General features: G+C 44.4%; 1 protein-coding gene across 3 annotated transcripts in view; it reads left to right on the forward strand.

The window, feature by feature from the left end:
- The first annotated feature begins 13,988 nt into the window (after positions 1-13,988).
- The window catches only part of MDC1 (mediator of DNA damage checkpoint 1), a 42,370-nt gene continuing 28,737 nt past the window's right edge, over positions 13,989-27,621 (forward strand). For 2 of the 3 annotated variants that reach the window (XM_087708527.1, XM_087708528.1), the window contains exons 1-3: positions 14,403-14,548; positions 20,605-21,078; positions 24,120-24,216. In XM_087708527.1, the coding sequence (XP_087564653.1) occupies positions 14,422-14,548; positions 20,605-21,078; positions 24,120-24,216 (698 nt within the window). In that variant the 5' untranslated portion in view covers positions 14,403-14,421. Of the gene's footprint in view, positions 14,127-14,402; positions 14,549-20,604; positions 21,079-24,119; positions 24,217-27,621 lie in introns of those variants that run through there. The other variant, XM_087708526.1, reaches the window with a different exon arrangement.

Consider the following 27,621-nt stretch of genomic DNA (forward strand, 5'->3'; position numbering starts at 1 on the left):
AAAACCCCATCAAATAATCCTGAGATGCGATTGTGAATGTGTCTGTGCTAATTTTATACAGTAAATATTTATAAATATCACCCTTACAGACAAAAGCTCTCTTATCCTGAGAAGGAGAGAAGAAAGGAGGGAAGGAAGGAGGGAATGTAGGAGAGAAGGAAGGTGGGAAGGAAGGAGGGAAGGAGGGAAGGGGAAGGAAGGGGAGTAGGAGAGAAGAAAAGAGGGAGGGAGGGAAGAAGAAGTAGGACCGTTGTAAGATAAGATGGATCTATGGGATGTCAAAAAAGCAATCTTCAAGTATATTGTCAACAGTAGGGGAAATTGTTATAAATACATATTATTAATAACAGTTATGAGATCATATAATTGTGAATGTATATATGAAATTGATAAAATAAAATAAAATTTAAAAAAAATAAAGGCAGCAGCTGGCATGAAAAAAAAAAAAGCTCTCTTATCCATAATCTTTACAAATGAGCAGAAGCCCTGAGAGTAGAAAAAAAAAGTAAAAAAAAAAAACTGGTTTTGGGCTGGCACGATAATATTTAGCTAGCTGCCACTGATAGTGAACAATGAAATGTTTTATAGTCCTAATGTTAATTGTGCACTACATCCTGCTAATTGCATTAATTATTTTTGGAAATGTCATAGTTTTTTGTTTTTTGTTTTTTTTGCACTAATGCATTGTATTTTCCTATGGACCCTTGAGGGCATATCTTGCTAAAGAAGAGACAATGTGTAAAAGAGATAATGCTGCTGACAATGAACCAGTAAATAGCATTATGGGGAAAAGATTGGGGTGGGATTTAATTAATACAGATTGAAGCTTATTTATGATTCCTCCCAAAAATAAGATCGAAAATGCAGTTGGGGAAAACTGCAGGAGGAGAGCTGCAATACTCTAGGTTAGCCAAAAATCAAGGAGACAGTAGTAACCTTTTAGACCCACCAATGTTACTAAAAGATATTAGGGTGAACTGTAGCTCCTTGAAACATTCTATCTTTTAATAAAATCGGGGGGGGGGGGAGACCAGCAAGAAGAAACACATTTCAAAAGTAAGCAAAATCAAAATGTTACGCTTTTGCTTGGTGCACAATAACTTTTAACATAGAAAATTAACAATTCATGTTTTGTGCAGTGTTTTGTACAGTGGGCATTCTTGTTTATTTCTGGGTTTACATTTTTAACCTTTTTTGGGGGTCTTAACCTTTTGTAGTTTCTCTTAAGCTTTTAGGTTAGAGAGAACCAAATTTGACATTCCGTTATGTCGCCATATTATATGAGGTTTTACATTGCTTCCACCGATACCCTTCAGGGGGTTTTGTCTGTTATTTTTCCACAGTATGTACCTGATGTACAATAGAACTAAGCCAAGTGGAGCAGGAGGTCCCCAAACAGTTCAGATTGAAGCCCCTTCTCCAAACAGTCAAACCATTAAAGAAGAAATAGCTTACCGTTCAGACACTAATTCTTGATTTGTGAGGCTGCCTACCTTGGAAGACCAATTCCCTCAGCTATCAAAGAATTTCTCTGTTGATTTCCCCTAGGAGCTTCTTTCTCTCTGCTCAAATGTCTCTTTGTTTCCTCAGCCCATAAATTTTCATGGCATTTTCTTTTTCCAAACTGCTAAATTGCTTTTTCTTTTAAAGTCCCTAAGTTACTACCTGCAGTGGGGTTTTTTTTGAAGCATTTCCTTCTGCACATGTTAAGCTCATTTTTCCTGACTCATCACTACTTTGGGCTTTCTCTATTTTTATACATATGCCTGTCCTTGCTCCATTCCACAAAGTTTTTTGGGGGGGAAAGACGCATACGCCTGCTGAGTAATAAAAGCCCATGTCAGTCAATATACAGGTAGTTCTCAATTTAATGACCACAATTGAGCCCAAAATTGATGTTGCGAAGTGTAAAATGTGTGTTTAACCACTTTTCTAGCCACAGTTGTTCAGTGAATCACTGCAGTTGTTAAATTAATAGCACGGCTGTTAAGTGGATCTGGCTTCTCCATCGACTTGGCTTGTCAGAAGGTCGCAAAAGGGGATCACATAACTCCAGGACACTGCAACCATCATACATGTGAACTGGTTGTCAAGCATGCGAATGTAAATCACGTGACCATGGGATACTGTCGTAAGTGTGAAAAAGCCTATTTAAACTGCAGTGTCTCTGTATGCTTGTTTGTGTGTTCTCCAACACCACTCTCACAACGCTTCTCTGAATGCACTCGCTCTCCCAACGGGGAGCTTACCTAACAACAACCAATCAGAATACATTTCTTACCCAGGAACAGGAAACAGAGGTGGGGCTGAACAAATTATAAAAAAATCCAGCAAGCCCCTTCTTCGCTCTCTTTCTTTTTCTTCTCCCAACACTGAAGCCTGTGATCCACCTTTTCTGTTCAGGAGCTCAAGCCATGTAATCCTGTCCACTACTAAACCATTTTTCCAAACAGCTTCCATGTTTCCAGTGTCTTTTTCCCCACTTGGAATTGAACCCAGATGGACATCTCTTCCAACAATTCTAGAAAACAAAAATGGTTTATTCTCACAGCATACCAACACCGCCCCCCCCCCCGCTTTTGTTCAATTGTATCTGAAGAAAGGACATTTCTTCCAACACCACAATGGATAGGTTGACAAAACATGTTAAGCCAACACTAAGCAACCTAGTTAAATCTAAATATTGTATGAAGAGTGTTTAAGACCCGAGGGCTGCCAAGGTGTGAGGTGAGTTCCTGTCCTTCACCCCAGCTCCTGCTGAGGTTATGAAAGGAGCCCCCAACTGGCCATGCCCCAGGCAACAGTAATGTCTCCAGCTAATCCATTCAAATCAGAAGAGCTCCTGGTAAGAGTGTGATGTGATAAGCTCCTTTGTTCCACGCTGCTACCTGAACTTGCCAACCCTCTGGCTCCTGGCCACTGTCTTTCAGGGCCATTTGTCTTTGGGAAGTAGGAGAACTGGGTTTTTCTACTGGGCCACAAGGCTATCTCTTCAATTCTCTGACCAGCTCTGAGCGTCAGGAGAAGCAGGAGGAGGAGGAGGAGAAGGAGGAATCTTTGAGTGGCAGTCCTGGCACCTGTGGCTGCTGCTTGGGACCGACACCAAAGGAGGCATTTTCCACCATGTCTCATTTGTGGTGGAATCCAACTGTGAGTTGCAGGAGGAGGTGTGTTTGTGCGTGTGTCTTTCCCAAGGTGCTAAGAGGCAAATCAGTCTTATCGTTGGTATGCAGAAGGAGGGCCAGGAGGAATCCTCCCTAAACCTTCATATCAGGGGTGAAATCCTCCCGGGTTCGGCCCGTTATGGACAATTGTTCCTGGTTCTGTGAACAAGTAGTAAAAAAAAAAAAAGCTTCCGACAATGACACAAATCAGCTGTGAGCTGTGCGATTGTCAGAACATTTTTTCCCTACTTTCTAAAGTATTTTTTTCCTGCTGGTTCAGGTGAATAGGCAGGAAAAAAAATGCTTTAAAAAGTGAAAAAAGGTTGGCCACACCCATCCAGTCACATGACCCCTACCACCACCAAGCTACGCCCACAGAATCGGTGGGCAAAAAAATTAGATTTCACCACTCCTTCCTATATCTGATAGTTTGGGGGAATGTGTTTTAGTATGGCAAGATTCCTGCCTAAGAATGAACAGCAATAAAGAAATTACCCAGCAATTCAAGATGTGGTTCTTCATTTCTTGTGCCCCAACATATTGCTTCTTTTGCAGACAGCAACACTATACCTCTCTCTTTCTCTCTCTCTCTCTCTCTCTCTCACACACACACACACACATGCGCACACGCACAAATCCCATCTGTTTAGTTGTAAGAGTTGAAATTGAGGTCAGCACTTCTTTAAGCTGGCACAGTTTCTTGCCAGTTCCCATCCCGGGTGACAGTGGCATTTTTACTGCTGAGATTCCAAAGAGCCCTGAAATTTGTACTCTGGATCCTTCAGATCAGAGGAAAAAGGAAAATCAAAAGCTCTCATTATCTTGCCCTTATCTGGCTTTCATCAGGCAGCAAGGCCTGGGTTGTTCCATGTTTAACCTCCCTTTTGGTTATACCCTAAAAACAAAATCAAAGCAAATCATAACATTGGGATATAAGGGATCTTTTCTTTCCTGAAATAAACCTTAATATCATTCCCCACTCCGAAACTTCCAGCTGTACATAGCACTGAAACAGCTGGAGAATGGCTAAAGCAAAGAATAGGGAGATCACAACATATGTTCTGATTTCTTTTTTATATAGGACATTTTGGCCTAATGAAGCACAAATGGAGAGCCAATTCTTAATCTCTATTGTTGGAAGAAATGTCCTCCTGGGTTCAGTTCCAAGTGGGGAAAAAGACCCTGGAAACATGGTCGCTGTTTGGAAAGATAGTTTAATGGTGGGCGGAATCACATGGCTTGAGATGCTGGAGGGAAAAGGAAGAGATGCTGAGAGTGCCCTGGTTTTATGCCCTTTCTGGGCCTCATCCCTGAGCTTCCTGTTCCTGTGTAAGAAATGCACTCTGATTGGTGGTTAGATTCCCAGGGGGCGGGGGAGGGTGTCTTAGTTTTATAGGCTGTCTTATCTTTTGAGTCCCAAGCTTGGTTGAGCTGTTGCTGGGTGATGATGTAATGACAGGGCTTTGGGATTCCTATTATGGCTCTGCCTGAAGTAGGTAGATCTTTGTTATGTAGAATAGACTGGCTCAGGCCTTAATGGCCCATTGACAAAGGTGGGGTGGGGGCAGGAAGCTGCAGGGAGCTGCCTTTTTTAAGAAAACATGTTTTTCCTTTTCTCATCCAGGGAAATATAATATTCTGCCTTTTTAATATTTCCTAAAATATTTCATTTTTCTAGGAGAGAGGTGGGTGCTAACTTCCTACATTATTATATTGGTTTTCAGCATTGTAATATTTTACTTAGCATTAATTATGCTGTATCTGTTGTATACATTTTGAGCCGGTCAGTCTCCCTCACTTGACACATTCACACAACTTAGCTCAACGGCACCTCCTGTACCCACTACAAAAACCCAGATGACAGTTGCCAGATTCAGTCAATTTAAAATGACTGCCACTCTGGATCTGGATAATACTGAAGCTAAGTCCTCAGTTAAAGAGTTATACATAATGTGGATTAAGGTGGCATTATCCACACATTTGGTCACTTCCTGACTACCATCTGCTCCAGTCTCCAGTCTCTCTAGAGAAGTTTGCCACAATCTGCGTGTTAAAAACAAATAATACAAATCCCCTCCTTGATCTGTTGAAAACTCTTAAAAACTGAATTCTTTTGCGGGAGCCTTATACGCTGAACTGATGTGGCCATCTTTATTTTCATTTTAATGCCATTATATTGAGACAAGATATTCCATCGCCAAACAAGTTGTTGAGTTGTGCGCAATTTTATGACCTTGTTTTTGGCTACAGTGGTTAAGTGAATCACTGCAGTGGTAAGTGAATCACGTACTTGTTAAAACAGATCCAGCTTCCCCCATTGATGTTGATGGGTTCTCCTGCTTCTAGTCCAGCACGGGGCTGGACTAGAAGATCTCCAAGGTCCCTTCCTATTCTATTCTACTCAAATGGTGATCATGTGATCCTGGGATGCTGCAAGCATCGTAAATACCCGCTGAATTTTGTAAATGCACGTGGCTGAGTTTCGATCCCATGACCATGGGGATGTTGCAACCGTTGTAAGTGCGAGGACCACTTCTTTCGATGCCATTTGTAACTTTGAATGGTCGCTAAATGAATGGATGTAAATCAAGGAATGCATGTAAAAAGCTATTAGTCATCCTTGCCCTCAAATTTGCACAAAGCATCTCATCCACAGCATCTAAAAAATAAATCAGCTGATGTAGCAGCTTGAAATGTGTGACAACTGAGCCAAAAGTGACAATATCATGGAAATACACAATCCATCTTGGAGCAGTCAAGTGCCATGTGTACGATAGCATTAGCACTTAGACTTATATACCGCTTCACAGTGCTTTACAGCCCTCTCTAAGTGGTTGACAGGGTCACCATATTGCCCCCAACAATCTGGATCCTCCTTTTACCCATCTCAGAAGGATGGAAGACTGAGTCAACTTTGAGCCTGGTGAGATTTGAATTGCCAAACTGCAGGCAGCCAGCAGTCAGCAGAAGTAGCCTGCAGTACTGCATTCTAACCACTATGCGACCCCAGCTCTTTTCTTAACCCAAACTTAATATTTCTTGCAACTACAACATATCCATAGTTAACATGATTTGATACTTTACAATGTGGCAGCCTTGTAAAGTTTTAAGCTGTAAATGTTTTTAATTTATTTCTTTATATCCTGACTTCATTGTTCGTACACATCACTCAAACACACTTAATGCTCCTTCCTCCTCCTATTTTCCCCACAACAACAAGATGGACTGGGCTGAGAAAGGATGTCTGGTCCAAGGTCACCCAACTGGCTTTCATGGTGTAGGAAATTAACACTCACCCCTCTCCTAGAAAAATGAAATATTTTAGGAAATGTTAAAAGGGCAGAATATTTCCCCTAAAAGGGAGGCAGAAACTCACTCCCCCACCCCAACTTCGTCAATGGGCAATTAAGGCCTGGGTCAGTCTATTCTACATAACAAAGATCTACCTCCTTCAGGCAGAGACATAATAGGAATCCCAAAGCCCTTTCATTACATCATCACCCAGACAGAGTCAACCAAGCTTGGGATTCAGGACAGCCTATAGAGTTGTCCCTGCATGGCCCCACGGGAGTCCGACAACCAATCAGAATACAAGCTCAAATTCAAAAGCCCAGAGAGGGCATAAAACCAGGGCACTCTCCGCATCTCTTCCCTTTTTGCCCAGCATCTCAAGCAGTTGTGATCCTTTTCACCATTAAACCATCTTTCCAAGCAACTTCCATGAATCCAGTGTCTTTTCCCCCAGTTGGAACTGAATCCAGAAGGATATTTCTTCCAACAATTGCTAAGGCGGATTTTGAACTCTTGGTCTCCCGGTTTTGTAGCTTGATGCCTTAAGCACTAGACCAAGTTGGCTTCTCTCCCTCCATACAAACAACGCCAGACTGCAGGGGAAACTTCCCCCCCAAAGCTCTCAAAGATGCTTTAAATGTTTTAATCCACAGTCAACTGCTCAGTGGGACGCTGAACGTTAAAAGGGCAGTTTAGAAAGTTTTCCTTTCACTCAGAAACGGATTGCAAAGTTGAGATGTGTCATCTGTAGGAGGCGAGATGGAGGTCAGATCAATGAAAGCCAGCTCTCACTAAGATTTTTTTTAATTCAAAATCAAGCTGACATCAGGAGCATTTATATACTTCACCTCTGAATAATTTAGGCACCATGCAATGTCCATTTTGTTCCTCTGTGCTTTTAAAAGCACTCAGGATGCATCCATTTGGCCTCCTTCCCGAACATAAGCTTTTGATACGTGTCATTTGTCCTGCTTGGAGATTGGTTTTCATTATGGTTGGAACTTGATCCTCTCGAAAATGGATTCACATGCCATCTTCAGAGCTTGCATACGAGAAAGAGTGATGTAGGCCTTCTACCGATGCACTTAAGCAACGTTCGTTTCTATACATAATGGGTTTACCAGACTATGCGGTTATCATTTATAAGGATTATTTGATTTTTCACTGTACTGGAAACTCCCCTCTTTGTTTTACTTGAGTGCAGCTCCAAACGTTTGCCTTGAAGACCAGCCTTGAAGGAGCCATCTAAATTTTTATTTAGATATCTTCTGCTGTCTCTGGTTTGAAAAAAAAGGAGATTTTTTCAATATAGTTAGTTGTATATTATATGAGGAAGGCAAAAGAAGAGACAAGAGTTGTACAATTTAAATGCAATTTGGAAGAGGAGGTTTTTTTAAACACAGTATGTTCTGACCTAGGCTTCCCAAGAGCATGAAGCAAACTCCTTGTCCTGACAAAAAGAAACTTTTATTAATTTACTGTTTGGTTTATTGGATTTATTGGACTACTGTGAATTCTATTCATTCACATCAGGGGTGGGTTCCTGCCAGTTCTAACCTCTTCTATAGAAGAGATTCCACAAATCTACCGTGCCGTTTAGAACCGGATCTATCTCCCTCCCCCCACCCATCCACACATCATCAAGATGAAGAGGAGGAATTCTGGGAGTTGAAGTCCACAAGTCTTAAAGCTGTCAAGTTTGAACACCCCTGGGTTTTTTTCCCCTAAAGGATTAGGGGTGCAAGGGTCTTGTAACTTGACAGCTTTAAGACTTGTGTGCTTCAAATGCCAGAGTTTCTGAGCCAACATTTTGGTTGCTAAGCAAGAGTGAGTTTCACCACATTTTACAAGTTGGCCACGCCCACCCAGTCACATGATTGCCAAGCCACTCTCACTCGGTCACATGGCTGGCAAGCCACTCCCACCCAGTCACATGGCCAGCAGGCCACTCCCACAAAGCAGGCCACACTTACAGAAGAGATTCTAAAAAATTTTGAAACCCACCCATCCAGTAAAGTCTTTCAAGGAAGGATTTACAATCACAAACCTTATCTGGCTTGGAGACCTGCCAAGCCGATATCTGCAAAACCTGGAAAATCACAAACCAATTAAGCAAACTGTCTCCTGCAAACTCCACTCCCCTTTCACTCCTCTTTTATTTCCTCTGGGAGGGGCCATTCATCATCCACCTGTGGCCTTTCTCCCAAGTCGACCCCTATTCTTTAGCTGTTCCCTTCGTCTGGCAACTCTGGATGTGAATCAGTGGTGAGTTTCAAAAAATTTTAGAACCTCTTCTGTAAGTGTAAGCATCAGAGGTGGGTTCCAGCCACCATTACTACCGGTTCAGTAGTAAAAAAAAAATTGCACCCATGGTCACTTGTAAATCATGTGACCATGGGAGTGTTGCAACGGTCATAAGTGTGAAAAGTGGTCACAAGTAACTTTTCAGCGCCGTTATAACTTCAGTCATTAAATGAACTGTTGTAAGTCGAGGACTACTTATGTATATCTTACAACAATAATACAGAATTCCTGGAATCTGTTTCTTGACTCAGCTTCCTTTGAGAACTGATAGTACTGATTATACTTTAAGCAGTCCCAACTGATGACCTCATTCAGCAACTTCATATGGATTTAAAGCCCAGGGTGTAGGAACTTGACACCCGCAATTGGAGCCAATGCTGAAAACCCAAGGCTGCATCTGCATAACCATTCTGTCTTCCCTTCCCCTTCCCTTTCCTTCTGATTATTGGACACCGATATGGTTTTTTTAAAAAAGAAGAAATTGATGATTTCAGTTAACTCTTTGGGTGAACAAAAAGCAATATAAGTTCAAAGGAATGTAGTCATGTGCTGCAATCAGGACATGCATTATTTTATCCATATTGATTTTATCCTGGAAGACTTCTTATTAGATTTATGGATGATCCCATTCTTTTATTTACAGTATATGTCAGCAGTTTGGAAATTTAAAAGAAAAAACTGCAGAAGAGATTATGATGCATTTTTATTATTTCAAAACATTTTCTGAGAATACAAGATGAGTTGGTTATCCCCTTTCTAAGGATGAGAAAAATGCCGGTAGTCTTACAACTTTTCATTTAGTGACCTTTCAAAAGTACAATGCCACTGAAACAAGTGATTTAGGATCATTTTTCACACTTACGACTACAAGAAATGAAATGTGGTATGTCTAACCTGAATATAAAATAAATCCAGTTTTGATTGATATATGAAATTCATTTTCTCTTTTTTCTTTTTATTTAAAAACAAAACACCAAAAGGCATATACATACTGTTGCTTCCCTCCTAGATTCAAAAGGGGGGGGGTCACATTTGACATTACACTACAGTTTATAACATCACTGGTTTTCTAAATCAAAATAGGATGGATGTTACATGTTTTCCATCATGGCTTCAATTCTTCAAAAAAACCTCATTTTGAGCAGGAATTCGAAATAATAGATGGATACTCAGAATATGCTGCTAAGCCTTTATAAAGTTGGTTTGGTTTATGGCCTGTGTTGCGTAAATTTAACAAAAGTTGGATTATTCTGAAGGAAGTTAGCACCCACCCCTCTACTAGAAAAATGAAATATCCTAGGAAATATTATAAAGGCAGAATATTATATTTCCCTGGATGAGAAAATGAGAAACATGTTTTTAGGTAGGAAACAGACTCACTCTTAATAGCCCCCCCCCCACTTTGTCAATGGGCTATTAGAGTCAGTCTACTCTACATAACAAAGATCTACCCCATTCAGGCAGAGCCATTTCATTGCCCTTCATTGCACCACCCACTAAGTTTCAACCAAACGTAGCACACAGACAACCTACAAAGCTAGCTATGACCTCTGACAGCAACCAATCAGGATGATCTCCCTGTGCCCCAGGAAGTTCAAAGGGCATAAAACCCAGGGACTGTCAACATCTCTGCTCTTTTCAACCAGGAGCTCCAAGGCATGTGATCCTGTCCACCATTAAACCATCTTTCCGAACAGTCTCCACATTTCCAGTGTCTTTTTCCCTACTTGGAACTGAACCCAGATGGACATCTCTTCCAACAATTCTAGAAAACACAAATGGTTTATTCTCACAGCATACCAACACCTCCCCCCCCCCACTTTTGTTCAATTGTATCTGATCCTTGGAGATGGTGACATTGAGGGAGAGGATGGCCTGGAAGGGAGACAAACTATGTTCCCGAAAGTCTACGGATTCAAGTCTTGCAACGAAGCCACGATGCTACTACTAAGCAAGCCGGCCACTTCAGGTTCCTAAACACCTTACACCTGACCAAATGGCAATTCTGGTGGCCAAGCATGAAAAAGGACAGAGAGAGCTATGTAAAAAGTTGCGCTGTGTGTGCTTCCATGAAGTGGAGAATAGGGAAGACCCCGGGAATGTTACAGCATGTGGCTGAGCCAACTTGGCCTTGGGAGGCAATAGCTGTGAACCTCATAGTCAAACCCCCACATAGTCAAAGTGGGGTGGAATACTATTGTAGGAGGTTATCACCCAGCCCTCTCCCAGAAAAGTGAAATATCCTAGGAAATATTGAAAAGGCAGAATATTTCTCTGGATATGAAAAGGAAGAAACATGTTTTAAAAGACAGAAGAGCTTCCCGTAGCTTCCTGCCCATCCCCACTTTGTCAATGGCCCATTAAGAAGGCCAAGCTAGTCCCTTTACATAATAAAGAGTTATCCACTTCAGTTCCAGGGGGGGATGGGATTAAGGCATGATAAAATTGGCACTTTACCCAACTCCCCACATGCATGTGAGAGCTCAACCAAACCTGGATTCAAAACGCAGCCTAGAGAGTTGCCCCTCCGTGGGCCTATGGGAGTCTGACAACCAATCAGAATACAAGCTCAAGATCAAAGGCCAGAGAGGGGATAAAACCAGGGACTCAGCATCTCAGCCCTTCCCTTCTCTTCTTCTCCACTAACATCGAAGCATGTGATCACCTTTTCTGTTCAGGACTCAAGCCATGTGGTCCTGTCCACCATTAAAACCATCTTTCCAAGCAGCCTCCATGTCTCCAGTGTCTTTTTCGCCACTTGGAGCTGAACCCAGAAGGACATTTCTTTCATCACTATAATGTGGACTGTAGTTGATTTATTCCCTAAGCTAGCTCACTTTGTAGCCTGTTTGAGCCTCCCGTCACCCCAGGGCTCTGCCTTAAGACTGAACAAGTCCCTGCAGTTTTCTTGACAAAGCTCATCAGAAGTGGTTTACCATTGTATCCTTCCTAGAGCTAAGTGACTGACCCAAGGTCACCCAGCTGGCGTTTTGCTCAAGGTGAGAGTAGAACTCATGGTGTCTCTGTTTCTAACTTGAGGCCTTAACCCTAACACCAAGCTGGCTCTCAAACCAACATCTGAAAGGATTAGTACAGGTAATCCTCGACTTAACGACCACACTTGAGCCCAACTTTCTCTTGCTAAGTGAGACAGTTGTTAAGTGAGTTTTGCCCCATTTTACGACTTTTCTTGCCACAGCTGTTCAGCAAATTACTGCTGTTAATAAAAGAGTTGTCAAGTCCCTCTGGCTTCTCCATTGACTTTGCTTGTCAAAAGGTTGTCACATGACTCCAGGATGCTGCATACATCATAAATATGCACCAAGTATCTGAATTTTGATCATGTGACCATGGGGATGTTGCAACGGTCATAAATGTGAGAAATGGTCACAGGTCACTTTTTTCAGTTATGTTGTAACTTTGAACGGTTGTTGTAATTCGAGGACTACTTGTGTATGTCTCTGTCTTCCACACAACTGGAAGCAAGTAAAAGTGGGTTGTATTGCATTTGTGTGTAAATTTCTATGTTCTTTTTAGGTTTATGATAGGCAGAACTTCAAGAGATAACCAGACCCGGGTCTTAGGAGCTGTGGCTGAGTCAATATATTGGTTATGCTAATTTGTGACAGTTGAATTGTTTGTACCTCTGCTGCTGTTTTTTTTATCTGTGGTTTGTTGGAAGGAATGTCCTTCTGGGTTCAGTTCCAAGTGGGGAAAAAGACACTGGAAACATGGAGGCTGTTTGGAAAGATGGTTTTTAATGATGGACAGGACAACGTGGTTTGAGGTTGGGGGGGGGGGAGGGCAAAGATGCTGAGAGTGCCTGAGTTTTATACCTTCTCTGGGCTTTTGAATTTGTGTTTGTATTCTGATTGGTTGTCAGACTTCCATGGGGCCATGCAGAAAGTTTTACTGGAGCCTGTGGAGGGTGAGAATGGTTTCCCCAGCCCCCCAGAGGATATATCAAGCTCAGCTTGGAGGCAAGCAGTGTGGTGTGTGTGTGGGGAGAGTGTGTGTGTGGGTGTTTTTGTGTGCATATGGATGCTATTGCGCTCCTGCGCTCGCATTTTTGGCACCTAACAACAAAAAGGTTAACCATCACTACTGTAGGCTATCCTGATTCCCAGGCTTGGTTGAGCCTTATAATGATGTAAGCTTCCTAGGTGCAATGTGGTGAGTTCAGTTGCTAGATGGGTAGAGGGCTAATCCTACTTTTGTTGGATTTTGGATGAGGGCATTTCCCTATGAATAGACCTAGCTATCTCTTTATCTCTTCAGTGAGGACATCTGCTGTGGGCTATTGAAGAGGGCGGGGAGTGAGTTTCTTGCCTCCCTTTTAGGGGAAATATTCTGCCCTTTTAATATTTCCTAAGATATTTCATTTTTCTAGGAGAGGGGTGGCTGCTAACTTCCTTTTCCTTTTTTTTATACTTTTTCTTTTAATAGTTAGCCGCCCAGAGTTATGAATTTCGGGTAGGTGGTAGAAGGATGGATGGGGTGGAAGGAATATCTGCAAATGGGAAAAAATGCAATCCTGTAATTATGTGCCTATACGACTTCATATCTTAACACTGCCAACTTAATGAGGATGATGATGAGGCAAATGGGGATCTTCAGAAACAAGCTTTAGCTAATCTAATTATAAGTATAAGCTGAACTGCAAGCATCTATTCGGGAGAAACATAAACGGGTGGACAAAATTAGGGGGGAAGTGCAAAGTCTCCATTATTTCATTTAAGGAAGTCTGGGGTCTCCCCTTTGAAAAGGATTTGAATTAAAAAATTAAATGAACTTTTGCATGCAAATTGCAAAAGTATGGCTTTTGCTTCTGGCTGGGAAAAAAAACCCCAGCGACACTTAGCATCTCTGCTGCCACCCACCGGTCTTTCGGATTTTGGGGCCCAGATCTGGCATTTTTACTTTCTAGGGTGGCAGTCGAAGCCTTGCCGTAGATCGCTGCATTTCCCGCAATATTAAACTATTATTTCCTATGAACGGCACCGACTTCCGCTTTGCGGAGCGAAAACAGATGGTATAAAACTCAGATAAGGGAGGCTAGACTTGAAACGCAACTCTATGATTGTCCTCCGGGGTGGATGATGATAATACTCTCTAGCCTGGCGTTTCCCCTCTCTATGGTCATTTCCCCCTGGGTCTTTCATTGGTTCTTGGGACAAGCGGGGACCGTTTACTCTCCCGTCTTTCAGGACTCGAATGGTCCAATCAAGAGAAGGAAGGCTTTTAAACGGCAGCGGAGTGGACGAATGGAAACTCTTCCTGCCCAGAGAGGTAGGGCGCGCCCAGAAAGAGGGATCGTTGTCCTTCGCTTTTAGGGTGCCCGGAGGAGGGTGCATGTATGCAAGGAAGGTAATTTTCCCCCATCTCCCTTTCTGCTTTTAGCTGAGGACTCCTTTCCCCGGCTTCCTCGGAATTTAATCTGAAAAGGGCTGCTGCGGCTTTAAGGCTTAAAGGGCCATGCCTCCCTTAAAAAGTTGGCTCCCATATAAGGTGGGGAGGGAAACCAGGAATTGGGGGCATCGCCAAGATTGGGGAAAAGGAGCAATGCAAGGAAGGGCAAACGACGATTCGGATGCAATAAAGCGGAGCGGGGAAGGTTTCCCCTCTGCAGGAGAGAATAAAGTCCTTTTTTTTCAATTGCAGGATGGAACAAACTCAGTTGCTGTGGGATGGAGAAGGCGACTCCACGGATGAGTCTGATGCTGCAAGGGAGACCCCTAACCCGGTGGGGCGCCTGCATCTGCTGAGCAGCAAGTACGGCCCTGAGAAAGGTAAGCGCTTCTGGAACTGCCTCTGCTTCTCCTTAGAGCTACAAGTGACCTGCTGGCTTCGCAGGTTTGTGGAACTACAAGTCCCAGGTTCTCCAAAGCATTGGTCACCAACTGGTAGTCTGCGGGAAAATTATTTGCTTTCTTTATATTGCACTAAATACTATTTTTAGGGACACGGTGGCTCAGTGGCTAAGATGCTGAGCTTGTTGATCAGGAAGGTTGGCAGTTCATTGGTTCAAACCCCTAGTGCCGCATAACGGAGTGAACTCCTATTACTTGTCCCAGCTTCTGCCAATCTAGCAGTTCGAAAGCACGTAAAAAATGCAAGTAGAAAAATAGGAAATATCTTTGGTAGGAAGGTAACAGGGTTCCGTGCGCCTTTGGCGTTTAGTCATGCTGGCCACATGACCACCGAGACGTCTTCAGATAGCGCTGTCTCTTTGCCTTTGAAATAGAGATGAGCACTGCCCCCTAGAGTCGGGAACAGCTAGCATATATGTGCGAAGGGAACCTTTAACTAAATGCTATTTATCTTTGTTAAAAATTCCTATGAGTGGTCCGCGGGATTTAAAATTATGAATTTAGTGGTCCCTGAGGTCTGAAACATTGGTGACTCCTGCTCCAAAGCCACTCCAGAAGACAAGACGAGAAACACTGGATGGAAACTAATCAAGGAGAGAAGCAACCTGGAATTAAGGAGAAGCTTCCTAACAGTGAGGGCAATTAACCGGTTGAACTGTTTGCCTTCAGAAGTTGTGGGTGCTTCAACACTGGAGGTTTTTAAGAAAAGACTGGACACTTGTCTGAAATGGTATAGAGCCTCCTGCTTGAGTAGGGGGGTTGGGCTGGATGACCTCCAAGTTCCCTTCCAACTCTATTCTGATTGATCACTCCGGATTCATATTTACTGATATGAAAGTGCATTTTGCTGTAGAGCCATGATGACGAATCTGGCACGCGTGGCATGCAGAGCCCTTTCTGTGGGCATAAAAACCGTCACCCAGGTCAGCTCCACTGCGCATGTGCGTGTGCCTCCCGCTGGCCAGCTGATTTTTGGGTCTCTGCCGTGCATGCATGGGGTGTGGGGTGCATGCGAGGGAGCGGAGGGGGGGTTCCCACGTGCATGCACAGGAGGCAGGGGGAGTGCAGGGGGCCACACCACACACCCCGCGGCCCGTTTTTGCTCCCAGGAGGCTGCAGGGAGGCCTAATAGGCCCAAAATGGGATCGGGTGTGTGTGTTGTGCACGCATGCACAGGGGAAGCATGGTGGGGATTTCGCACACACGCTGCCTTGTAGGTGCGCATGCATACTTTTAGCATGCGACAACCGAAAGGTTAGCCATCACTGCTGTAGAGTTTGCGCTCCCTTCCTAAGCCACGGTCTGTAGTAAGCTATGATACAATGTCGGCATATCACATGCTTGCTTGTTGCTATTTGGGATAATAATGGGTTCTTGGTATTCTCTATGCTTGCTTCACTTCCTGCAGATCTTTCATTACCAGGCTGCATAACTTCATCAAGGTGTGGAGGAGTAGTTGTAGGCTGTTTGCATATAGAAGCTTGCCCTGCCATCTGTGATAGGGTATTATTTCTTGCTTGACTGTTTTTGGGATGATGGTACGTTGTTTGAGGCCGCCGCTAGTTCCGGGTAATAAAATGTCTGCAAAAAAACAACCAAGCTCAGAGAGCACCAAAGTTCCCTCATTTCAACCTCATTTGTTTCTTCTTGTTATCAGATATTTACATTACGGTTCATAACAGTAGCAAAATTACGGTTGCATAGTAGCAGTGAAAATAACTTTATGGTTGGGGGTCACCACAACATGAGGAACTGTATTAAAGGGTCGCGGCATTAGGAAGGTTGAGAACCACTGATCTAAGAAGTCTCTGGGATTTTTGACCTGGCTTGGTGTAAGATGTCGACAGCTTCCTCGATGAAAATGTATTAGTATGTTTGAAAACTAAGGAATCTTCATATGTTCTGGCTCCCAGTTTTCATGGATGTGTTTTTCTGTCTATCTCCCCGCACAGAAATAAGACTTACTTGGTTTTCTTGGGCTGTTGGCTTTTTTGAGTTTGTTTGGGATCCTTTAGATAGATTCTTGTGGTCTATAGGCTATCTTGGTGCCTGGGAGTGTACTAGTTTCAGAGTTGTTTTCCATATATGGCAGAGATCCTTTTCATCAATTGTCTAGTAGTGGTTTTTTGGATAAATCACATTTTGAGGAACCCAAAGGTGCTTTTTTTTCCCCACAAGGCAACTGGACTTTCTTGTTTTTTTCTTTGAAGACATTTTTCCTTCTCTTCCAAGAAGCTTCCTCAGGTCTGACTGGATGGTGGGGAATAGAAGGATTTATATTCCTTGCAGAGACAGCTGGTCATTTTCCTTCTTTAAGCTGACCAGATGCCTGCAGTTTTCATGGGGAGATTTTTGAAGATGGTTTGCCCTAGCCACCTGGATTCTAGGGAGGAGAGTCACTGGCCCAAAGTCACCCAGCTGGCTTCTATGTCCAAATCAAGATTAAAACTCATGGTTCCCCAGCTTCTCTTTTAGCAATCTTGACTTAGATCAGTAGTAGTCAACCTGGTCCCTACCGCCCACTAGTGGGCGTTCTAGCTTTCATGGTGGGCGGAAGGGGTTTGCTGTAACTCTGTTTTATAAAGTTTATAAAGTAAAGTTACTTCCCTACTTTATAAATCACCATTACTGTGGAACCGGTGGGCAGTTAGAAAATTTTACTACTAACAGAGATACAAAAGTGGGCGGTAGGTATAAAAAGGTTGACTACCCCTGACTTAGATCAAGCCAACCCACATTTCTACATAGCTGGCCTTTCGTGAGGTTGCAAGGAAGGATGGGAATTCCTCCTAATCATTCTTTTACTTCATAACTAAGCAATTGAGCAAACCTGCCTTGATGAAAGCCTGGTAAGATTTCCCGAGTTTAAATTGGGGATGGGGGAAAATTTGAATATGTATTTATTTATTACTGTATTTTCCGGCGTAAAAGGCGACTGGGTGTATAAGACGAACCCCTATTTTTCCTATTAAAATATAGGGTTTGGGCTATACTCGCCGTATAAGACTAGCCCTCTTCTGAGGCACACCAAATAGACAGTCAGCCTCTATTTCATTTCCAGCGCCTTACTGAACCAGGTGGTTTTTCCTTCTAATACTCCCCTTCCCCAAACTGGACCCCAGATGAGTCAGGTTGGCTTCTTCTGGCGACGGAGGTGAGGTAGGGGGGAACAGGCTTCAGTCCAATTCAGGCCGAATATCCGAGACCTGCATCGCTGCTTTGAAACCAAAGGCAGCTCCGGGCCACCTTTCGTACCCAGAGGGCTTTTCTCAGCGCTTCGGAGAGAGAAGCATCTTCCCTGCCCAGCAACTCTCCCCACCACCTCAGCTGACAAAGGAAAAAGGTGGGAAGCCAAAGGAAACACCGGGACGTGGATACCCCCTTCCCCACTCCCACCAAACAGAGGGTTTCCTCCAGAGGTGGGTTCCTACCAGTTCGCACCTATTCGGTAGAACCGGTTCGTCAAATCTATCAAACCGGTTAGAAGTTCCACCAGTGGACCCGGAAAGCAAGCCACACCTACAGAAGAGGTTCCAAAATTTTTTGAAACCCACCACTGGTCCTTGGATATGATTATTCTACACTATCATGCTCATTTTTATAAAACTCAGTGCCTCTGTGAAAGGTAAGGATTACTACTGCGTTTGTGGTGCAATCAGAACATTGCGTGTGTTGAAGTTGTTTTAACGCAAACCAAAGATGCCTTTTAAAAAACAAGTTTACATCCTATTCTGATGCATGCCAGTGCTGTGTGTGAGGTAATTTAAGGTGGTTCTGACAAGTGTCCTCGGCATCTTCATATCCGGTCACATGGGCGGCAAGCCACTCCCATCCGGTCACATGGGCGGCAAGCCACTCCCACAAAGGAGGCCACACCCACAGAGTAGGTTCAAACAATTTTTGAAACCGACCACTGGTTTCCTCGCTCGAGAAGTGAACGGCCCGCAAACCGCCAAGGCTATGAGCATTGCCTGTATTATAGGGCTTCCCAAGCTATTAGACTGGATTCTGTCTCCTATATGCCTGAAAAACAGAATATGAAGCACTATGCCGGCTTTTTTTTTTTTTTTAGCTCCCCTAATCCTCCGCCTCTTTCCGGAGTCAAAAGTTTGCAAACATTGATCATACGACCTTGGGACACAGCAACCATCATAAGTTTAAACCAGTTGCCAAGCATCTGAATTTTGATCCCCTGACCATGGGGGATGCTACAAAGGTTGTAACTCTGAAAAGAATGGTCAGAAGTCATTTTTTTTCCCAGTGAGGATGTAAGTTTGAATGTCACTAAACCAACTGTTGTAAGTGGAAACCTGTATCTTCCAGCTGTATTGTGTCACGCAGATCCCAAAAGCAGATCAGGAAAGGCTGTTTTGATTACCTATGGAATTCCACTGTAGGAAAAAGTTCAGCTTGTTCCCTTTTAATCCCTGGCCCAGCTCTCCTTGCCTATTATTTTAGTCATCAAACATTTAATGCGAAAGCAGGCCCCGCCACAGACACCAACGTCGCGCAACACAGGAGACTTGACTACTAAATTAACGTAATTAAGGCAGCGGGCTGTGCAGGGGCGCACGCATGTGTCTGCCTGTGTTGGAATTTCAGCACAAGAGCTACACACACACACACACACACACAAATGCTCTGCGGACGGAGCTGCAGCGCAATCCCGCATGAAGCAACCAAGGCTCTGGTGTCGCCTTGGCCAGTTCCCTTTCGAGCCTCAATAGAGAGTGAGAAAGGGCCAGGCTGGGTGGGAGGAGGAAAACATCCAAGTCCTACGCTTTCCATGGGCGGCCCCCCCCTTCTACTACACCCCTCTCCGGGCCCATGAGCGCCCCATTTTCCCTACTGGGCCCCCGCAAAGAAGACGGGGGTGGCAAAGCACGAGAGGGACCAGCAGCAGCAGAGCGCTCCGAGCCGGCACCAGCAGCCAGCCCATTGGCTCCTCCGCCTGCTAGCAGCAGCGCGACAGCCCAGCCAGGCGGGGAGGCAGTGCTTGGGTCCCTAAGTGCTTGGCAGGGACGGAGTGGAGGAGGAGCGAATGGCGAGCTGAGAAGGGAGGCCAGTTTCCCCCCACCCCACCCCAAACAATCTCATTCAAATGAACACGTTTTTAATCAATGTCAATATCGTTTTTTGTTTTTTTTTATACACCGGTTGATGGGTTGTTGTTGGTTTTTTTGGTATGGTTTTTATACCCTGCTTATAAGACAACCCCCGATTTTTGAAATAATTTTTTGGGGTTAAAAAGTCATCTTATAAGCCAGAAAATATGGTAATCACGTTTATATACAGCCATCCTTCCCCCACAAAAGTGTCTGGATGGTATACTCACATAGTACTGAATATAATATTTGATTTAGATATTCAAATAGAACAACAAATATCAAAGAATATAAAAAAGTCATTAAAATTGAATATATGTGTGTGTTTATACACACACATACACATACACACACATATATTCAATTTTAATGACTTTTTATATTCTTTGATATTTGTTGTTCTGCCCATGTGTGTATGTATTTTTAATTTTAATGACTTTATATTCCCATGAGTGCTTTTATGTATTTGTTGTTCTATTTGAATATCCTATTCAAATAGCGTGTTTGTGTGTGTGTGTGTGCGCGTGTGCACACCCTCCTTCTCATGTATGACTTTTATATCTATTCCTTTTGGACATCATTGATTTTGCCTGAATTATTCGCTTGATTTAACCATTTGCTTCGGTAAAACTAGGTTTCTGCGGCAACCATGAAAGTAGGAATATTGCCATGGGGAAGAATCAACAAAATCAAAAGGGCGGCCACCGCCAAATCAAAGCCCCGCCCCCTGTCTATGTCCATTGCGATGCAGTTTTAAAGGGGGGCGGGCCTTTGGTCACATATTTGTGGCTGTTGTCTTGATTTTTTTGTTTGACACTTCTGCATGGAAGTAAAGAAAGATTTTCTCCATATGATCTTTTCTCTTCCTAGATTTCTGGATCTACCCTGGCGAGAACACCATTGGCCGCTTGGAAAGCTGTCACATCTGCTTGCCTGCCAACTCTGTTTCCAAAACGCACGCGGTGATCGAGGTGCCCTCCTCCCAAGGCCCCCACCTTTTGTATGATATGGGCAGCTTGAACCGGACTCGGCGCCAGCGGATGAACTTGATCCCACAGGTCCGGTACAGCCTCCAGGATGGGGACACCTTGCTCTTTGCGGACGTGGGATGCCAGTACTTCATCCTGGTCCCGGAGGCTGATTATGACTCCCATGATGACTCCATGGCGGTGCCCCCGACCCAGGGGAGAGTGGAGGCCAGTGCACTGGTCATTGAGGAAACGCCTGCGCCAGGCAGGAAAATAGGCTTTGGGCAGGTTTTGGTCCAGGATTCTGACAAGGAAGAGGAAGGGGAGGAAGTGATCAATGGGACAGGAAGCTACCTGCACCACGCATCAAAAGATGGTAAGGAATCTCTGCTCTGAGTGGGGTCTTTGCTCTTCCAGCTGTAGGACCTGCATTACAGGTATTCCTTGATTCACAACTCTTCATTTAATACAATACAATACAATAGCAGAGTTGGAAAGGACTTTGAAGGTCTTCTAGTCCAACCCCCTGCCTAGGCAGGAAACCCTATACTGTTCCAGACAAATGGCTATCCAACATCTTCTTAAAGACTTTCAGTGTTGGGATATTCACAACTTCTGGAGGCAAGCTGTTCCACTGATTAATTGTTCTAACTTGTCAGGAAATTTCTTCTTAGTTCTAGGTTGCTTTTCTCCTTGATTAGTTTCCACCCATTGTGTCTTGTCCTGCCCTCAGGTGCTTTGGATAATAGCTTGACTCCCTCTTCTTTGTCGCAACCCCTGAGATATTGGAACACTGCTATCATGTCTCCCCTAGTCCTTCTTTTCATTAAACTAGACATACCCAGTTCCTGCAACCGTTCCTCATATGTTTTAGCCTCCAGTCCCCTAATCCTCTTTGTTGCTCTTCTCTACACTCTTTCTAGAGTCTCCACATCTTTCTTTACATCGTGGCGACCAGAACTGAACACAGTATTCCAAGTGTGGCCTTACCAAGGCATTATAAAGTGGTATTAACACTTCACGTGATCTTAATTCTATCCCTCTGTTTATGCAGTCTAGAACTGTGTGGGCTTTTTTGGCAGCTGCTGCACACTGCTGGCTCATATTTAAATGGTTGTCCACTAGGACTCTAAGGACTGGTCGAAGTTACAATGGCACTGAAAACAGTGACCTGTGACCATGGTCCACATTTGCGACCATGGCAGCATCCCCATGGTCACATAATTTACATTTGGGTGCTTGACAATTGGTTCGTATTTATGATGCTTGCAGTGTCCCAGGGTGGCGGTGTGGTCCATGTGATCCACCCTTTTGTGGCCTTCTGACAAGCAAAGTCAATGGGGAAGCCTGATTCACTTAACGACTAACTTAACGACTGCAGAGATTTATGTACTTAAGTCTGGCAAGAAAGTTCATAAAATGGGCAAAAGCCACTTAACTGTCTCGCTTAGCAGCAGAAACTTTGGGCTCAATTGTGGTCATCATTGGAGGACTACCTATGTTAAATTCATCAACTAAAATAACCAGGTCTTTGTATGCGAAGATATGCTTTGATTCTTTGGAGAGCAAAAAAAAAAACCCAAACCCTGAATGTACGATTGACTCATAAATCATCTTTGTGAGAGTCCAGGCGTTCATTCTGTGATTCCTGCCTTTAGGAAAAACATAAGAAGTTCTTAATCTTTGTGAACTACATTTGAAAATTGAGTTGGAAAGTTTTCCTGGGAGGGCGGGGAATGTCCTGGACTTTGTGTCTTCTCTGTTTCATTCCTGTTCATGATTGATAACTTATAAAATAATGAAAATATAAAGCCTGGATGGCGAACCTATGGCACATGTGCCACAGGTGACACTCAGAGCCATTTGTCAGGGCACGCGAGGCGTTGAGTTCACTCTTTTTTAAAGCCATTTTTCGCCCTCCCCAGGCTCCAGAGGTATTATAGGAGCCTGGGGAGGGCGAAAAGAGCCTCCCCCCCCCCCCGGAGGCCCTCCAGAGGCTTCAGGAGCTTCCCTGAAGGAGCTTCCCTGAAGCCTCTGGTGCACAAAAAAACGGCCCTACGGGCAAACCGGAAATTTGGGAAATGGAGTTCCGGTTTGCTCATAGGGCCGGTTTAAGCCCTCCGGAGCCTTCAGGGAAGCCTCCTAAAGGTCCCTGAAGCCTCTGGAGGGCCTCCGTGGGGGGGGGGGGGCAGCAGGGGGGGCTGTTTTCACCCTCTCCCAGGCTCCTATAAAGCTTCTGGATCCTGGGGAGGGTGAAAAAAGCATGCAAAAAAGGGGGGGGGAGTTTCCTTTCATGCACGCATGTGCACTGGGGGAGGTCATGCATTGCATTATGAGTGTGGCACGCCTGTGCATGACCCCCCTGCAAACCCCCCCCCCCATGGCACGCGAGCCAAAAAAGGTTCGTCATCGCTGATATAAAGCATACAAGTAGTCCTTGACTTATGACCAGCCACTTAGCAACTGTTTGAAGTCACAATAGATTCTTGTAAAGGTACTTACGACCCGGTTCCAAAGTTACAATGGTTGTCCCCTCCTCTCCTGAAGCTACATGACCACATGTAGGGGGGGTGTGTTTCAGCAACCAACCCATATTTATGGCTATTAGCAATCTTTGCATGGTCACTTGACTGCAATTTATGACGTTGTTGCTGAAAATCAGGGTTTACTTCTGTTTCCAGCAAAAAACAAACAAACAGTGAATAATGGGTTTGTTTTATGACCACAGTGTTTGCTTTGTGACTACTACAAAACTCTGTTGTAAAATTGGGTCAGTCAGATTATTTAGCATTTGGGAAATTAGTGGATCAGTCACATGATGACCTGCTTTACAACTGTCACAACTTAAGGCTGCATTTTCCAAGCTCAAGTTGCAGTCATAAGTCTAGGATTTATATTTGAGAGATGGGCAGCCATATCATCATCATCTTTTAACGACCCCTAAAACCTTTGCGGGGTGGAATCTGGGCAACTGAATGGAGCTAGCAGAGTTTTTAATGGCCGGATGCCCTTCCTATCGCCAATGCAGAGTTTTGTTCAGCAGATATATTCTCATTGTGCCCAGAGAGAGAAATATCTGCCTGTACCTAGGATTGAACTCGCAGCCCCTGATTGTGAGGCGAGAGCTCTACCTCTAGGCCACCGTACCACTCCTTGGGGGAAGCCATATATATTGATTTAAATTAACCTTTTCACCAGAGAAGATGCTATTTAGACCAATTAATATGTGTTTTCCCAATAAACTTAAGAAATGCATATAGAAAGGCAATTAATGTGGGATGAAATTTCCCTGTGAAACATTTTCCTGTATTTTCACCCCACCGTCACTGCTTTGAACACGTTTAAAGTTAAGATAATAGAAAATGCTTTAAATGCTGATATTTTTTTCTTATTTCCATCTTTCTTCTTTACCAACAGAGTCCGGTTGCTCTAACAAAAATGGCACAGGAGAAGGACAAGCGAGTTTGGCTTCCTTTGGTGTCTCCTCTCTTTCAGCTACTGTGGTGCCTGAAAGGTAAGTCATCATGTAGCAAATTCCTTGGTGTTAAAACCTGGGATATATTTGCATTTTCAAAAAGAGTGTAAGGCAAGAGTCATAGGTAAAGGTAAAGGTTCCCCTCACACATATGTGCTAGTCATTCCTGACTCTAGGAGGCGGTGCTCATCTCCGTTTCAAAGCCAAAGAGCCAGCTCTATCCGAAGACGTCTCCGTGGTCATGTGGCCAGCATGAGTCAACGCCGAAGGCACACGGAACGGTGTAATGGTGGTTACTATTTTTCTACTTGCATTTTTACATGCTTTTGAACTGCTAGGTTGACAGAAGCTGGGACAAGTAACGGGAGCTCACGCCATTATGCAGTGCTAAGGATTTGAACTGCCAACCTTTCTGATGACAAGCTCAGTGTCTTAGCCACTGAGCCACCACGTCCGAGAGACATTATTTAGGGACTAAATAGCAGTTGGTTGGTTCACACAATGCACTTGAACAAAGAACATAGAATAACGGAGTTGGAAGGGATCTTGGAGGTCATCTAGTCCAACCTCCTGCTCAAGCAAGAGACCTTGTACCATTTTAGACAAATAGGTGTCCAGTCTCTTCTTAAAAACCTCTAATGCTGGAGCATCCACAACCTTTGGAGGCAAGCCAGAATTGTTTTCACTATCCTTAGTACTATGCAGGCTTATGAATTAAAGTGAAATAAGAGGCTAAATTTAAGCCTGACAAAACACATTACAACTTAGCATGTTGTAAACACCGCCTGCGGTGTCCCTGAGATCAGCAAGACATAGTCTTCCCTGTCACCATCTCTTCGGGACGGTTTAGGTCCAAAAGGACCGTCCAGCGGCAAAAGTATGGACCACGATCTCGGAGCTCCAAGATCGCACATCGTGTCATTGCGACGTCACCTCCTATCTTCTCGACATCATGGCATTTCTCCTTAACTTTATCCGTAGTACAGGTAATCCTCGACTTACAATGGCTCATTTAGTGACCTGTTCAAAGTTACAACGGCTCTGAAAAAAATGACTTATGACCGTTTTTCACAAACACGACCGGGTTAATGGGGAAGCCAGATTCACTTAACAATCGTGTTGCTAAGTGAACAACTGGAGTGATTCACTTAACAACTGTGGCGAGAAAGTTCGTCAAATGGGGCAGAACTCACATAACAGTAGCAGTGGGGATTTGGGACTTAATTGTGAATTGTTGTAAGTCGAGGACTGCCTGTATGTTACAATCTCTGCCATTGTGAAAGGCAGTCACTGAAGAATCTGGCAAGGGAATGCCTCATAAATAATCAGTGAGTCTTGGGTATCTCGTAGGTCAATAAAACCATGGATAATTAAATGATATTCAATGGATAACTAAATGCAGGAAGATTTGAAATCTATAGCGCTGAGTTATCTCTAGATCCGTGATGGCGAACCTACAGCACAGGTGTCACGCAGAGCCCTCTGCGGGCATGCGAGTGGTCTCTCCAGCTCAGCTCTACTGCACATGCGTGTGCGCACCTCCTGCTGGTCAGCTGGTTTACAGGTCTCTGCTGTGCATGGGGGAGGGGCATGCAGGAGATGGGCATGCATGCACAGTGGCACGTGCGGGTCGTGCATGCATGTGCGGGGGCGGAGTGCACACGGGGGTCAGGCGTTTATGCAGGGGAGTCATGCGGATATGTGTGAGGGGTACATGTGCACGTGTGGGGGGAGCGGGGGAGTCACACACACACTTTTCGCACACAATGACAAAAAGGTTGGCCATCACTGCTGTAGACCTTAGGAGTTGCGGTAATGGTTGCAGCCAATTTAGATGCCTTTAAAGAGGATTGGGAAAGTTGAAGGAGGATTAAGTTATCAATGGCTTATTTATGGCTGTTTCCAGCCTCCTGAACCAGAGGGGTCCGATCTTTAAGGTAGTTGCTAGGTAGCAACAGCAGATGGGAACTTCTGCCTTCCAATCACACTGCTTGCGAGCATCCTTGGTGCATCCAGATGGTGTCAAGCTGACCAGGTAGCTAGACAGGAAACATGGCCAGATAAGCTTATTCTGCTTTATTGTATTTGGGGAGTGCGATGGCTCAGTGATGAAAGACAATTAAAGATGATCAAAGGCAATTAAAGATGCCGAGCTTGTCAGCTGGAAAGCTGACAGCCCGAATCCGAGCGCTGATGGCTGATGGGATGAGGTCTCCTCCTTGCCCCGCCTTCTCCTGACCACCTAGCACTTCGAAAGCATGGCAGTGCGAGTAGATAAATAGGCACCATTTTGGTAGGAAGGTAACAGCGTCCTGCGTCATGACCATGTAAGTGTCCTCAGGCAAAGTTGGTTCCCTTGACTAAGAAACAGATTGTTAGGCCTAGAAGCCATCTTTTACATTGCCTGCCACATTTTCAATGCTGTGGGAAAATAGGAAAGAGATTATATGGAGTAGGGAAGATATATATCGAAATAACATTCCTTTCTCGCAGAGGCAAGGACATCTTGCCCTGCACCTGGAGTGGTGTGACTGGGAGGCATCTCCAGTTGGAACGGTGCCTGATTGGACATGTGGGTGCTGGACAGGGGCTTGGACTTTCACTTGGGTGGGGAAAACCTGGAAGCTTTCAGATTTGGGTTTTCCCAGATGTGCCAATATGACCTCTCTAATAAAATGGAACTTTGAGGAACTTCAAGCCTCGGAGTCTTCTTTCGTTGGGGTGTTACTTGGAACCCTGACATTGATCAGCACTGCCCCCTAGAAGCAGGAATCTTTACTACACCTTGGATGAGGTGAAATGTCTTCAAAGAAAAACCAGAAAGTCCAGTTGCCTCTTGGAAAAAAAGCACCTTTGGGACAATAGTTGAGTGTTGTATAAAATGCCTCCAAAAGCATTTCACATCAAATATATACAATATTTATAGTCTGTGCAGGGAACAAGTGGTATCTTTAAAAAAGTATCTGCCTTTCAATCATCAGCAGGATGGAGATCTTGATATCTTAGTCCCTACTAAGAAACACATGTGCGCATGTGCGAGGAAGATGGCTTCCTGAGCTTTTCGCTCGGGGTTTGAGGAGAAAGGAAACCTTGAAAAAATCGACCCTCTTCTGTAGCCAGACTACTGAAGGGCAAAGCCTGGGTATGAGGATCCTGAGAGGGTGCTGGAAAAACGAGCACCTGGAAAAACGCTGTCCGGACGGCTTTGGGCGACGCGGTATTGGGCGGTGCTGAGAAGCCTGCAGGCGGACTCCCCCCCCCCCTACAGACGGCGTGGGCGGCGGCTTCCAGCTGACGGACCGCCGCAGCTTGCCTTCCTGTGCGAAACAACGGAGCTGCTGGAACGTGAAGCCTCCCCTCCCTCCTCTTGTGGACGGCGGTTTCTAGCGGATGGCAGTTCCAGCGCTGTATTAGCTTGTGTTAGATTGCCGCGGTCCTGCCTTT

Source organism: Thamnophis sirtalis, unplaced genomic scaffold (assembly GCF_051295495.1).
Source record: "Thamnophis sirtalis isolate CommonGarterSnake01/CBP01778 unplaced genomic scaffold, rThaSir2_p1.2 scaffold_3, whole genome shotgun sequence".
Taxonomy (NCBI): Eukaryota; Metazoa; Chordata; class Lepidosauria; order Squamata; family Natricidae; genus Thamnophis; species Thamnophis sirtalis.